Below are 14,365 nucleotides of genomic sequence, written 5' to 3' on the forward strand. Positions count from 1 at the left end.
CGGAGAGGCCCAGTGGGCTGATCTTGAGGTCCTGCAGCAGAGGTCGAGACTCAAGCAGGAAGCTCGTTTGACCTTAACTACTATTGGATGAAGAGACAGCACAAGCAGACTATGATGTGCAACAGACAACTGGGGTGCTGTCACAGACAGGGGGGTCTGTTTTTTGTTATGGAGATGAAGGAAAGTGAGAGAGAGCTGTGATTACATTAAAGATTCCCGTTTAAATCAACAACAATTTTTCACTGGAGCTCATGAGCCAGAGCTTTGCTGAGGGCCAAATTTGGTCTTAAAGGATCCACTTTTATTATGTTACATAATGTCGGCTTGCAGGGCCGGACCTAGCACAAGCTTCTTCTAGCGTCTCCTCAGGTAAAACATTGCAGTATTATGTTGCACTATTTGATTTTTTGACCTACAAATCTGTGACGCATCATCTACAGTATAGAGGGTAAAATAATGGCTCTGCACAGGTGTTGGACCTCAGACGAACCCAAGTCCAACACGCCACCGTCTATGACTCAACATTTCTCATGAGCAACAGAGAGGGGCTCGTCTTTGACGCCCTCGCTGCAATTGTCTGTCTTCCCTACAGCCATAAATCCCCTTCTATTTCAGATCACATGCCAAAGGGGTCACACACCACAGTTCACCCCGTTCCACACACTCTCCCCCTTCTGTTGCACACAACAAAGCTTAATCCTCCTCCACAAGGCAACAGGTGGTTGCTAAATTTGGGCAGTGCCACCTGAGTTTGCAGTATAGGTGTGGTTAGGGAAAGTTTGGCGTTGGAGTGACGGTGTGTCCGAGGCGGGGATTAGGGGGTGTGTTGTGGGAGTGCTGCACTGGGCGGGAAATACACAGTTCTGCCAAAGAGCTCAGTGGAAAATATGTGCTCCAGATCTCTCAATCAAACAATTCAAGCCCACCCACTGCAGACACACCTCCACATCACTCCACTCTCTCCTTGGAGCCTGCCGCCTGCGACTTTTCCTGCCCTCATTCGAACATTGAGAAAGAGAAGAACCTGACACCCCTCATCCAAAGCCAGGGGCCCCAAGCGCAGTTGCATGTGTGTGTGTGTGTGTGTGTGTGTGTGTGTGTGACTAAAAGTAGAGAAACTTTACACCATCAGAACAGTGGCATACAGCCACACCAACATAGTTTCAGGGTTCATGTACGCCGTGTAACCGGGGCAGACATAGACGACAGATTTCCAAAAAGTATCACATGAATTCATACAGAGAGAGCCAAGATGATTAAACTACGAGTACTGACTGAGAAAATGTTATAAACAAACACACACAAACTTTTCTCCATAGAGTCAATTTTGATACAAAATCACCTGTTCAGCACTTTTTCACACTGCAAAATGTCACCTGCGTTGTCCCCATACTGCAGAAGCCAGCCAGTGTGTGTTTTAGTGTTATCTGAAACAAAAAGTCACACCACCACAGACGCACACACACCATGTGACTGCCCTCTGTTACTCACCCGAGTGATGCAGAGAAACAGCCCCTGTAAATACTGCTCCTCCTCGTCAGGACCTCTGTGTGTATGTTTGCGGTTTGTGGGGTCAGCTGGTTCAAAATCATGTTACAGTGTCGCGTGATGGATGGCATTTGTTGCAACATGTGTCAGTGTGTGACAGCTAATAACAGTCATGCCTAACTGCATGTCATTTGTTCAAAGAAAAACTGAATTAAAGGGGAACTACACCCATTTTCAGTATTCATACCTGTTATTCCTATAGTTGAAGACAGTCCCAAAATATGAGTGAACTTTAAAAACTTAGTTTTTAAAGTTCACTGTCTGAGTGCTAAAACTCAAATTTGTGATCGAAGATAAAGTCTGGAACTGCTCAATAGACAGTGACTTGAGTAAAATGTTATAGATGACACTGAAGTGTAAACAATCACCAAGACACACTGTGATCCGATCACTCAAACCACTTGCTGAGCAGATCTGGGACACTTTTTGCCATACGTCTTTTGTAGTGTTAATGATAATGGATCCTGATGCAACACCAAGGAGGACAATATCTGTTGTGTGAACGTCCATCGTTTTGCCCAATGGAGGCTGACAGCGATATCGCCATCTTTACCAAAAACTGTATATAAAGATGGACTACACATCTCCACTTCCTCCCACTGTACAAAACTGAGCCCAGAACATCCTAGAAACCACCACTGTTGTCTTGCGCCGGTGACATCATTTGGAACCAGAGACTGTGCAGTAGAGATCGCCATGGTATTGAGTTACTGCCTGTATACCCGTCCAACCAACCGTGAGCAGCACTATTGATTTGGAGCACATGGATTGCCACACACATCTGTCAATCATGACGTCAAACACTGTTTTTATAGCATCAAATAACTTATTAAAACCAAACTTATCACAATATCAAACACTTGAACAAACATCAGCGTGATAACAATGACCAAAAATGACAGAAACCATCTTTTGGAAAAATGTATTTGATGTGTACTTTGAGTTTTTAGCTTGGCCCATGTTCCATTCACTGACATGGAGGCGGCGGAGTTTATGACCTATACTGCAGCCAACCACCAGGGGGACACTGAGATGCTTTGGGTTTATTTTTGGGGAGTTGTTATGTCATCCATCTTTATATAGAGTCTGTGGTTTCTGGCTTTAACAGTGAATAACTCATGCTCACAAATATTGATTGGACTTTTCTAGGCCATAGACATAACATACTGGAATTATTAATCTAGGTGGTGTTCCACTTTAATATGTTCAAAAACTGACACAAACTTTAGTGATGGGTTATTTTACATATCACTTAATGAACATTATTAACATGATGCAGGAAAAAATGTGGAATAAACTCCACAAAATTAAACTTAACCATAGATTACCATCTATAATTTCACAATATGCAAAAAGAGCAGTACAGACATGCATTCAGTTCACTAAAATACCATTTTATTAGAACCAAATTGTAATTAGCAATAAAAATGTGAGCGGAGAAATAAATCCAAACATTTATTACAACAAATACTAAAAAGATAATATTTTTCTTCAATGCAGCATGGAGAAATTTAAAAATAAATTTTAAAAAGAAGGGCACAAGCTGCAAAGATGTACTGTGCTGAACCCAACCGAGGACACACCACATATGCTCGAGACACAGTGAGGAGTAGACTGACAGATCAGGACTATCTGTGTGGCCATGGTTACCACTGGAAAAGATTCAAAACACACAGTCATGCAGCCTCTATGAGAAAATAATGAATATGTAATAATGCAAATGATCTTTTCCTCTATGTCCTGCTTCTGTGCTGTTAGGCTGAACTATTGTATCTATAAGCAGTATGCCACTGTGATCAGGTTCATAGTGGACCGGCTGGCACCATCCGCTCATTCACTCAAAGGTCAAACAACTACCTAACCCTCAAAGTGGCACCAATAACCGCCATGCATCCAGAGAGATATACGAGAACCAACCAGTGCGTACTCTCTGGATGCAATGCCAGCAGCGTGGCACAAGTGACCCGAAGCAGCTGCAGGCACCAGAGTGAGGTAGTGTCTCTGCAGCTCTGTCCACAGCGGTGTACAAATTTATCTAATCAGCACAGGGGCATTTGAAGGGTGATGAGCAGCGACGTCATCCAGCCTGTAAAAGATTAAAAAATCATTTAACTGTGTAAAATGAACAGATTTAAACTCTTTTTGCCTTCTTTCAGAAATGGGAGGAAGGCAATGAGCAACTAAGAAGAAGAAACTGCCCCCCCCAAAAAAAAAAAAAAATAGATGATGCTGATTATTATTATTATAGTAGCAGTATGTCATTTTAACTATATATATATATATTTTATATATTATAGTTTTTCTCATAATTCTTCCCTAGCTTTTTTAAGTGATTTTCTAAATCTATTAATTTCTTTCTATTTGTGGGATATTTCAATATTAATAATACATTTTATTTATAGAGTGCTTTTCAGGGAACTCAAAGACGCTTTACTTGGTAAAAAGGATCAAATAATACAAATAAAATACAATACATTTATACATACATACATATTATGCCAAGTTGCTCTTTGGCTATGTCCCCATGAATTTGAAATAGATCAAACCAATTAGCTTTGGTTCAAAGGTTAAAATAATTGCAAAAGGCGTCTGAACTCAGCACAAGAAAATTTATGTTGATCCAGGTTTCAAAGAGTTAACCCAATCTGCAGTATAGGACATTTCAAAACTAAAGGAAGAGAAAATCATCCCTGACAGTCCTTGAGTAAGGAGATACTGCTTTAAAGTTGACCTGTGACCTCCCTGGAAAGAGAAAGAAACAAATTCAACTAATGAAAACAACAACCACAAAAACTAATGTTTTCATTATCATTTTCTCAAAACGAGTATGTTTTATCACCTTTATAAAACGTAGCCAAAATAATTCTTTGGTGGATAAATGTTTATAATTTTAAAATGTGTCTTTTATTTTTTTTGGGCATAGGTTAGGCTAGATGCATAGTTCTTAGTTTATTCATTTAATATCTCATTTGTGTAAATTGTCATTTTGTTTTGTCATCCAGGGGATACTTTTTCAATTAGACAGTTTCTTATTTTAAATATTATTGCATCTCCTGTCCAGGTTTTTAGATTTTTCACAGAAATATAAATGTTGTAGTTGTAGTGCCTTATGTAGTTTGAAGGTCTGATTTTGAAGGGTTGAAGCAGTGTTTAGTGCAGAATTGTTCATAATCTAATAAATTACCAGTAATATCCATGAAGACAGCTACAGACTATACTTTTCTTAAACCAATCTTCCTAAAACAAAGATTTCTTCCGGTAAAGAAAACTGAGCATATTTACCGTAAACTGGGGGTTATATAAGGCCACTTCAGATTTTATTTCCAAACGTCATTATGTTGTCATGTTGCTTTCAGATGCTCAACTCAAGCTTGTAGCTTTATAGCTTTATTTTTATTTGACGGAGGCAACAAACTTAGATAAATTTAAAGTTCATCAACACGTAGTTTAGTCTCAATACAACCGTGACCACTCAAACAATTCTAATAATTCTTTAATTAAACTGCCATGGCCTATTTAACTACTCCTTTGTTTTGTACTGTCACTTTCGAGTTGCCATATTTCCGAGAGTTCAGAATGCAACAGCATTTCGCGGCGTTGCACTGACGCACGTCGGGAGAGCGACGCGCTCTGTGATTGGACAATGCGCGGAGTTAAAACTCCTTCCCCTCCCCTTCCCTTTTGTGGGATTCCCCGACGACAACGTGCTCGTTTTGCCCCAAAATATTTTGACTCTTTCGGACGTTTAAGCTCGTCTTCCCAGCCCTTTAACGTGACTCATCTCCTTTGGACAGGAGTAGCGGGACCTAAAAGGTAGCTGTGTAGTCATACATGTGTCATTCTTTATAGCAAGCCATTGAAATCCATTAATTTGTCCGACGATGGAAGTTTAACCGTAGTTCAGCGAACGTTAGTCGGATTCCAAAACGTAGTGCTAACGTAGCTAGCTAATTAAGCTAGCGCTAAACTCACCGAACAACAAAGCAATGAAAGTTTTTATTTGCGAATTGTAACACACGGTCGATAGTTTTTTGGACTGTCAGCACATTTTTTGTGTTTAGTTAAGTTATATTCGTCGAGTTATTGCGAATTTGCCGACTCGACGACCGAATGGAGCTAACTTCATTCAGTTTGTGTAGGCCTTATGCTCGACGGTAGCTAACGTTAGCATGTTGAATGGTTTCACTGGCTGCTTGTTTTGTTTTGTAATTGTGACTTCACTTGAATGTGTTTCGATAGCAAACGTCTGTATACGTGGAATATGTATGTCTTAATAAACATGCATTTTATTGAATTGTAGTTACACAAGCTAACGTTAACATTAGCCAGCAAGTAATAAAGCAGATGGCCTACTTATTTTCAACTTCGTGAAGTCGTATTTCCTGTGAGGCAGTAAAAAGGGTTTATCATTTTGTATTATTCATTCATTGGAAAGACTTAAACAACGCTAACTTTGCACCATTCAATCCTTATTTTTACACTTTCTCAAGGCAAGCCGTAATTGTGTCCTGGTGTTATTTTGTACACATTGTCACAAGCTTTGTAGTTCCTGTCCCAACCTTACTCTACTGTTGTTTTGCTCTTCAATATCTTTACATATGGCAAATGTGCACAACTTTTCTCCCACTCACTGCATTATTTACCCGTTGAAACCTCAGCAAATTTATCTAAAAAAAAAACCCAAAAACACTTAAAAAGGCAATAAGAAAGTCAAGGGAAATGACCAAAAAAATATCCCAAAAAAGGTTCAAGAAAATAACATGACAATTTGTTGTTTTGAAAAAAGAGAGAAAATGTAGATTATATGGAAATAAATAACAACTGTAAAGCAATCTTAAACATATAATCATGGTAATTCTGAACATTGTTTTCCCTAGGTTTTTAAAATATAGCAAACCAACCTGCTCAGGGTTCAAAAGTTTGAATACTTGCTAAGGAGTCAGAATGTAGCAAAAGAAAAGTGATATCCAAAAGAAGTGATTGAAATGCATAGTTAGTTATTATAATCAATATGTTTTAATGTCATTAATCAAACACAATGTTAACCGTTTTAAACTTGAGAAAATCGGTTTGATTTATTTCAAAAACATTAAGAAAAGGCAATAATAAGACATGGCCTCAAAATTAACAGGAAATTAGATAAAAGAAAATTAACTGAAAATAAGCAAAAAGTAAATTACAAGATCAAAAAAGAAGATTACCTAAAAAAAAAAAAAAAAAAAAAAGAAGAAAAAAATGCATTTGTATACGCCTACATTTTCTTAATATAATTTGAAATGGAGTATAGTTTTCTGGTCATTTTTTTTCATTTTTATTTTTGTCTCTTGTAAATGGTAATGGATGTTGTCACTGTTTTCCAACATGTTATTAACCAAACAAATAATATAAATAAATAGACTTGATAAATTGAAAATAATAGTCTGCCATACATTTCTTGATTTACCTGGGACTGGTCCAATGTAGAATTTGATTAAAGGCCTATTTGTTACATACCTCATTAGTCTTACACTTACTTCCTGTTTATCCCCACAGCCAGCCTTTGCGTCTGCAAAGGAGGGTGATAAAATGAAGGAAGACCAAGACGGTATGTCTCTTAGCCAGAGCCTGCCTCTGAGCCAGGACTCTTTCAGAGAGCTGTGGGAGACGGTGTAAGTTGACTTTTAATAGTATATAACATTATTCAATTGTTAGTTTACTTAAGGAAAAAAACAAGTTAACCAGTTTGTGTATGCTTGTTTTTACAGTGTCACCCCGTCTATCTCCACCATTCCAACGGTGAATGAATCATGGAGGGCAGATGGACCTATGGATATGCTGGTAAGCATGCCTACAGATGCGTCTGTTCAAAAACATTAAATTGAACTGCTGTGAGAGAGAGGTTTCTGAGGCAGACTAACTCTGTCATTCCCCTTCTTCTACAGCTCATGAATGAACAAGCATTAACAGACGGATTCGATGAGAATTTGTTTGAGCTGCCCCCAGAGATGCCTGCTAATGACGGTATTACTCCCCCGGCCTTCACCGTCCCAGTTACTACTGACTATCCAGGGGAATATGGCTTCCAGCTTCGCTTCCAGAAGTCTGGCACTGCCAAGTCCGTCACCTCTACAGTAAGTAATCTCAGGCCAAACATCAAAATTTAGAAATTCAATTTTAAAAATGACTGGTAAATACGATAAAGCTCATTTCAAAGGTCACATAGGCTACATACAAGACGCACATCTTGTTTTATATCTGTTCTGATGAGTATGAGATCAACTGCTGCCAATTTCAGCAAAACAAATCAGTAATTGCTGCACATCATGTATCATTTTAACTAAATCAAACATAATCTAAGTGTGAGACTACAAATGTTAAAAGTTCGACAGGACTTGCTGCAGATTACCCTGCAACCAAACATGGCGAAGAGCAGAAGTGTGAGCCCCTCACCAGAGACAAAGGGGATATCTACAGCCGCTCAGTTTCACCATTTTCTGCTCAACTGCGTTGCTTCTATCCAGAGTGATAATGTTATGCAGAAACTTTGCTCTTGTTTTGTTTTAATTTACTTAATTAAACTGAACTTAACTATACAGCCTTTCAAAGTTTGACGTTTGGGAATTTAAGGGTTTTACTGCAGTAAAATCACTCACCATTCTGTTGAGTTTTTATCACCCACAAAATTATATGAAGCGTCTTTCTAAAAGTTTTTAAATATTTTAAATAAACTCTAAATTTCTTACCTTGGCATCGCGGCAAAAATCCATTCTTTCGTATCTCTCATGGTGGCATTCATGTGGAATCTTATTCATTGTGACGATTCGCTAACTTTTAGAGTCTGGAGTCAGTCACTGTGTTTGAAGAGCCAATAGCATTGATGTTTCCACGGTGATTCACCCAGCAGTGCACTGCAGTTGGCCAGTTTAGTTTAGGTTAGGCTGGTCTTTAGTGAAACTCCCGCCTACTGCAACTTGTGCCCTTGTCTATGGGAGAGGTGCTGTCTGCTCATAAAGCTCAGCTCTGACATGACAGGACATGTTCCTGCACTGACTTCCTCCAGCACAAAATGGGTTAAAAAATGGACAAAAGCAAGGTAAAATTTGTTTTATGATTTTAAATATTTGTCCAAAGTCATTGGAGAACTTATAATATTTAGTTTTTTTGTGTTTTAGAGAAAAAAGGGTGGTTTTATAAAACTTATTGTCCTTGTAAAAGTGTTCTCAGGTTTTCTGAGATAAATCTGACACGGATGCTTGGTTTTTAAGTCCAGGGTTGGATTGGGAATGAAAAATATCCCTGGACTTTTGACTCAGACCAGCTCACCACCACCCACATAACCCATGCAACACTTTATGTACTGAACAATATTTATAACAATAACATTTGTGAAATATGTGTAAAATTGACCAAGGGGTATCTTTTGCTCCAAGTTGGCATCCTTTTTAGTATATTCATATAATTACATAAAATAATATGCGATTTTCTGCTGGTGTAATATTAGTGCAATTGACCATTACAGCAGTTTAAGAAATATACAACCAATATTTTACATTTTTGTAGGTTTTGTTACTTTATTTAATCTTTGAGCAAGAAAAAATGGTCTCATGGCAGTTTGTCTCTGTTAATGCTCAGAACTAACGTCAATAATCGTAACCATTCATGCATAACAGTGACTTCTACATTTCTCAAGTTTGGCATAGCGCCTCATCTTTTTTTATGTCTCACTCCATCCAGGCCGCGATTGGTTGATTCATGAGATTTTTTTCCTCTTTTTTTTAATCTGAAAATGGAATTGGAAAACATGTTTTGTCTAAAAAGTTGAGTTTAAAAAAAAAACTTCAAAATGTTGGGCAAATTATTTCTCGTTTGTTTGGGTTTTTTTTTTTTCTCAAATATTTGAAAGGCATGTTTTCTTTAAAAATCTCCAAAATGACATCCTGTGGGATCCTGAAATAGGTTTAAATAGAGTTTGAATCTTGTATGTTTAAAAAAAAAACACTGAGCAAGTGGGGCAAAAAAAAAAGTTTTGTTCCTGAAGAAGTCACAGAAAAGTTTTGAAATGGTGTCCATGACAATGTTTTGGAACCCAGTAATTAGTTCATTTAAAACATTCTGCTTTTTTTTTGTTTTGTTTGTCTTGAGTTGCATCGGCTCACTTGTCAAGCAGACCATCAGTCAAGTCATAATCCAGTCTGACTGTGTTTGAGTCCTTACATATGTACCCCAACTCTGTTTGTCTACAAGTGCACCAGTAATAATGTGAATGGCTTTCTCCTTGTGCTTTCTCTCAGTACTCGGAGCTGTTAAACAAGCTCTACTGTCAAATTTCGAAGACGAGTCCAATTGAAGTTCTCGTAGGCAAGGAACTTCCTCTGGGCTCTGTGGTCAGGGCCACAGCCGTTTATAAGAAGTCGGAGCACGCGGCTGAAGTGGTGCGCAGATGTCCCCATCACCAGAATGGAGACAGTAAGTGAAATGTTTTCATAAGAATTCCTTTGTAAAGTGGAAGAACGGTTGTCTTTGCGAGAAGAATCTTGATTGTGAGCTTAATGTATCTGAGATGATTTAATTTGTTTCTAATCTGTTTTCCATTCAGGTACGGAGCATCGCAGTCATCTCATCCGAGTGGAGGGGAGCCTGAGGGCCCAATACTTTGAGGACCAACACACACAAAGGCACAGTGTGACCGTCCCCTACGAGCCGCCACAGGTACCACTGCCCCACTCGAACATGTCTACTCTACAGCCCTTCTTTTTATCCCATTCCCTAATGTGTGACCTTCAAGCATTTTCTGTGTGAGTATATGAACAAACTGCATTGATTTAGCCTGAAAATTCAGTGTCCAAAAAGTACACAAATTGTGAAGCCTTTCACAAATGGGTTTCCCAAATTAAACACTTTGGACCCCCAGAAGAGCCAATGAGGAGTTTAGAAAAATAATTTTCCTGATTGTTAACATTTTAACCAGCAGTAAATACATGAAATGTTTGACTTTCTTTGTTTTAGTTGGGATCAGAAATCACCACCATCCTGCTCAGCTACATGTGCAACAGTTCATGCATGGGTGGCATGAACCGCAGGCCGATCCTGACCATCCTGACCCTCGAGACCCCAGAGTAAGTCTTGCTTCTCTTTTAACAGATGTGAGGCGGGCAGTGGGATTATCTTCCGGGCATGAATTAGTATTCACACATTTGACAGGATGTCTTGGTTACAATTTCCCTGTCTTACATATATTATATGGACGTCCCATTACCCATACCACTGTTCCTCTTCCTACTAGGGGACTTGTGTTGGGTCGCCGGTGCTTTGAGGTGCGTGTCTGTGCCTGTCCTGGCAGGGACCGCAAAACCGAGGAGGAAAATAGCGCCAAGAATCAGAACGGCGCCAAACAAACCAAAAAACGAAGTACGTTTTTTTGCTGCACTCCTTTAGATTTCAGTTTCCCTCCCTGAGTGCTGTTCCATTTTTTAACTTCACTTTTGTTTTCTTCAGAGAGCACCCCGGCTCCAGCTCCGGCTCCTGACAGCACTTCTGTGAAGAGGTCTAAGCCGACCTCCAGTGCAGACGAGGAAGACAAAGATGTGTTTGTTCTGCATGTAAGTAAAGATATTTGCTGTTAAAAATTGGCATGTCTTAACAAAATCCTTTATTCTGTTATGATTTAATTCCCCTTTGATCTGTCCTGCAGGTTCGTGGTCGTGAGCGCTATGAAATGTTGAAGAAAATCAACGATGGTCTGGAGTTGCTGGACAAGGAAAGGTAAGTAGTGCGTCCTTAGAAACAAAACCACCTGAATCATTTTCGGAGGAATAAACTTGTTACTAAGACTTTCTCCTCTAAATCAGCAGTCTGTAAACATTAGGGCGTTTGCTGACATTTCTTTGAGTAAAGTTAATTAATCGCTACGAAGCTTGAAAAAACTGTTGCTGAAGTTTGCTTGGAACAAAGCTGATCTATGTATAAATGTGTGTGGTAGTTTGTTTTAAACTGCTGTTATAAACTCATTAATCTTATTTCCATGTGTTTTGAATAACTTTTAAAACCTTATTTTGAAAAGTGGACATAGTCATATGTTTGTCCTGGGCCATAGCAATGCATTTACCAAAAAGCTTAGAATATGAGTGCATTCCAGCTACGGCGGCTAATTTGACTGGCAGTGTTTTTCTCAGTCAGCGTCTGCAGCATCTGATGTCTGTGTGTCACCTCGACTGCCATGTTGATGATGTTTGTCTCATTAAAATCACTTAAATGAAGTGCGTCTTACCGCAACTTAACATGCTACAACTGAAGAGAGTTATGTGCGATCTTTAAAGGTGAGACAACTTTTCAAAGTGGAAATAACACCACAATCTTTCCAAATACTACACATGGTTAAAGGGGTATTTTTCAGATTTTCAATCTGGTCTGTGTTACTGCAGTCTGTGCACTAATGACGTTTGGCTTCCCTTTTTGCTGCTATCCGGCAGATTCTCACTATTAGGCAGCCGGTGGGCTGCGGAAACGTCTGAAAACAATTAATCTGCACACATTCCTTCACTGCAGCTGCACAGACCAGGTTAAAAATCGAGAGAGAATCGTTTTAAGCGACGTGTTTTTATTTGTTATTAAAAGTGATTTAACAGAAGGGAAAAAATGGTTTAATTCTTCAGGAATATCGAACACATTTTGGCTGCCACGGTCATTAGTTTGTCTGCAGCTGAGAGTTTGAATTACATTGTCATGAATATCTCTGAAACTGCCACTAGAGGTCAGTGTGTGTAACGTTTAAGTTAACTCCCCCCCCCCCCCCCACCACCACCACCGCAGCTTAACTGACTTTATGTAGTCACGTAAAATAAACCAAATATGTCCCATCTGCCTTAAATTCTGACACCTGTTGGCTCCATCCTGCTTTCTCTACACAGCAAAACCAAGACCAAGGTGTCTGTGAAACATGAATTTGCCGTGCCCTCCAGTGGAAAGAGGCTCCTGCAAAGAGGAGAGAGGAGCGACAGCGACTAAGAAGCTCAACGCCTCGACCATGAGTGCAAACGTCCCGTCTTTCTCCCTCCAAGCCTTCGGGTTTATTTCAGGCTTTTACCCGTCATTGGGACCCCAAATCACTTCCTGCCTCAGTACACCACAAAACTTGATCTTATAATTGTACTGCCTGACCATTTACTGTACTCCAAGTACTGTACGGTGTCTTGCTGTTTTTGCCGTACGCAGATGAATAAAGGTTGAACAGAGGAGAGCAGTTCATACTGTAAGCAGGTCTGCCTCTCCCTCACCACACTCATTGCATTTAAATCTCCTGCAAAATGAGATCTTTGATCTTTAACGTTCTATGATTTGCATGAAACAGGATATCAGGGTGGGGCTTGGAATTAGGAGGAACTGCATTTAATCAGTGTTACTTGGCAGGGATTTTCATTTTAGTTTCAATGATTTCATTTTTAAATGTCAAATACATTATTCTTAGTCTGAATTAGTCGATGAAAACTGAAGAGATTATTTCTTGGTTTTTTTTATCATTTGTGTTTTCTTTATGTTCTGTCAGAACAGTAATTATGATCTTATTAAGAAGTAGCTTGGTCAGATTTTACTCATGTAAGATACGTATCATTGTAAAGAAACATTAACGAGTCACTGCCATGGGTTGAAAGTCACGCTTGACTTGAATTGATGTTTACCTCCATTAATGTAGCTGTTCCCCTATGAATTGGTGATTTGGTTGTCTGTGGGAGGAGGTTCAATCAGCCCAGATGTTTCAGTCCAACTTTGATCAGATTTCCAATGAAAGCAGACATAAAAATAAAAAGGAAAAACAAAAAACACAGGAACAAAAGTAAGGCCAGGTTAGAGTGCAAGGCTTGATTGCATGTGTTTTTATCAGTGGGGCTTTTTTTATTCTTATTTTTTACTCCGGTATTATTTTTTCCATCACCAGTAGCTGTAAATACATTTTAGCTGTTATTTTCCAAGGATCTGTCTGTCATATTCGTTACCGCCTCTTATATTGTGGTGATTCCGTTCGCAGGGAACATATACTGTCATGATTTTGTGAAAATTAACAGTAGAATTGGTCGATTCGGGGCTGGCTGGCTCACCCCAAAAGCTAATCCCCTTTTTGTAATTTTTATATGCAGCAGAGATAGGAATAGATATTTGGGAAAAAAGGAATTTTGACATAAAAATACAGGAAATTTGAAAAAAAAAAAAATTGGACTTAAATAACAATATAAACAAGAACGCAACGTAACAAGAAAAACGCCCCTGAAGGAATTATGCGGTGCGCGTCACTCTGTTAAGATAGCAAAAACTACTGTCTGTTTAAACTGATAAAATGTGAGTTGATGTTTTTATTTTTGGCCTCTCACCCACAGATCATCAGCACTTCAGTTTATTGTGACCAATCACTGTCAGCCAATTTAACCACTTTGTTTTTACACTGCCAAGAAAACTACATATACTTAAAGGCATTCTTTTATTTCTGTATCTTTGTAGATTATTTTGGGATCTTAGTTTTGTATAAGAGCTTTATCTTTCTATATTTTTCCATTGTCATTATTTTTTTTTCATGGCTTTTTTTTGTACTAATTTGCATTTTGTTACTCAAAGCTTAACGCCAAAATAAATGCGTAATATAAAGCTGTTCTTGTATTCTGTTACACAGCATGTATTAATGTTCACTGTCTGCATATCTGCTCTGGATCTGTTATCTGTCATATTCATTATATCCTGTTAGTACTTTGCATGTTTGGAAGGTCAATGCAAAACAAAGAGCATCTACAGATGTAACTTTCCATGTGATGAATGGAGTCTTGTGTTTCCAGTCAAATGTCCTGTTTATGAC

The 14,365-nt window shown here is 38.8% G+C and overlaps 1 protein-coding gene across 1 annotated transcript; it reads left to right on the forward strand.

Moving 5' to 3' along the window:
* The first annotated feature begins 5,231 nt into the window (after positions 1-5,231).
* Positions 5,232-14,160, forward strand: tp53 (tumor protein p53). Its single transcript, XM_042511863.1, has 11 exons — positions 5,232-5,361; positions 7,081-7,196; positions 7,293-7,365; positions 7,470-7,658; positions 9,819-9,993; positions 10,124-10,236; positions 10,534-10,643; positions 10,811-10,935; positions 11,023-11,126; positions 11,219-11,289; positions 12,435-14,160. Exons 2-11 carry the CDS (start codon positions 7,114-7,116, stop codon positions 12,529-12,531), a joined length of 1,140 nt encoding a protein of 379 aa, XP_042367797.1. The 5' UTR covers positions 5,232-5,361; positions 7,081-7,113; the 3' UTR covers positions 12,532-14,160.
* The last annotated feature ends 205 nt before the right edge of the window (positions 14,161-14,365 follow it).

The sequence above is a fragment of the Plectropomus leopardus genome, chromosome 23, assembly GCF_008729295.1.
Source record: "Plectropomus leopardus isolate mb chromosome 23, YSFRI_Pleo_2.0, whole genome shotgun sequence".
NCBI lineage: Eukaryota > Metazoa > Chordata > Actinopteri > Perciformes > Serranidae > Plectropomus > Plectropomus leopardus.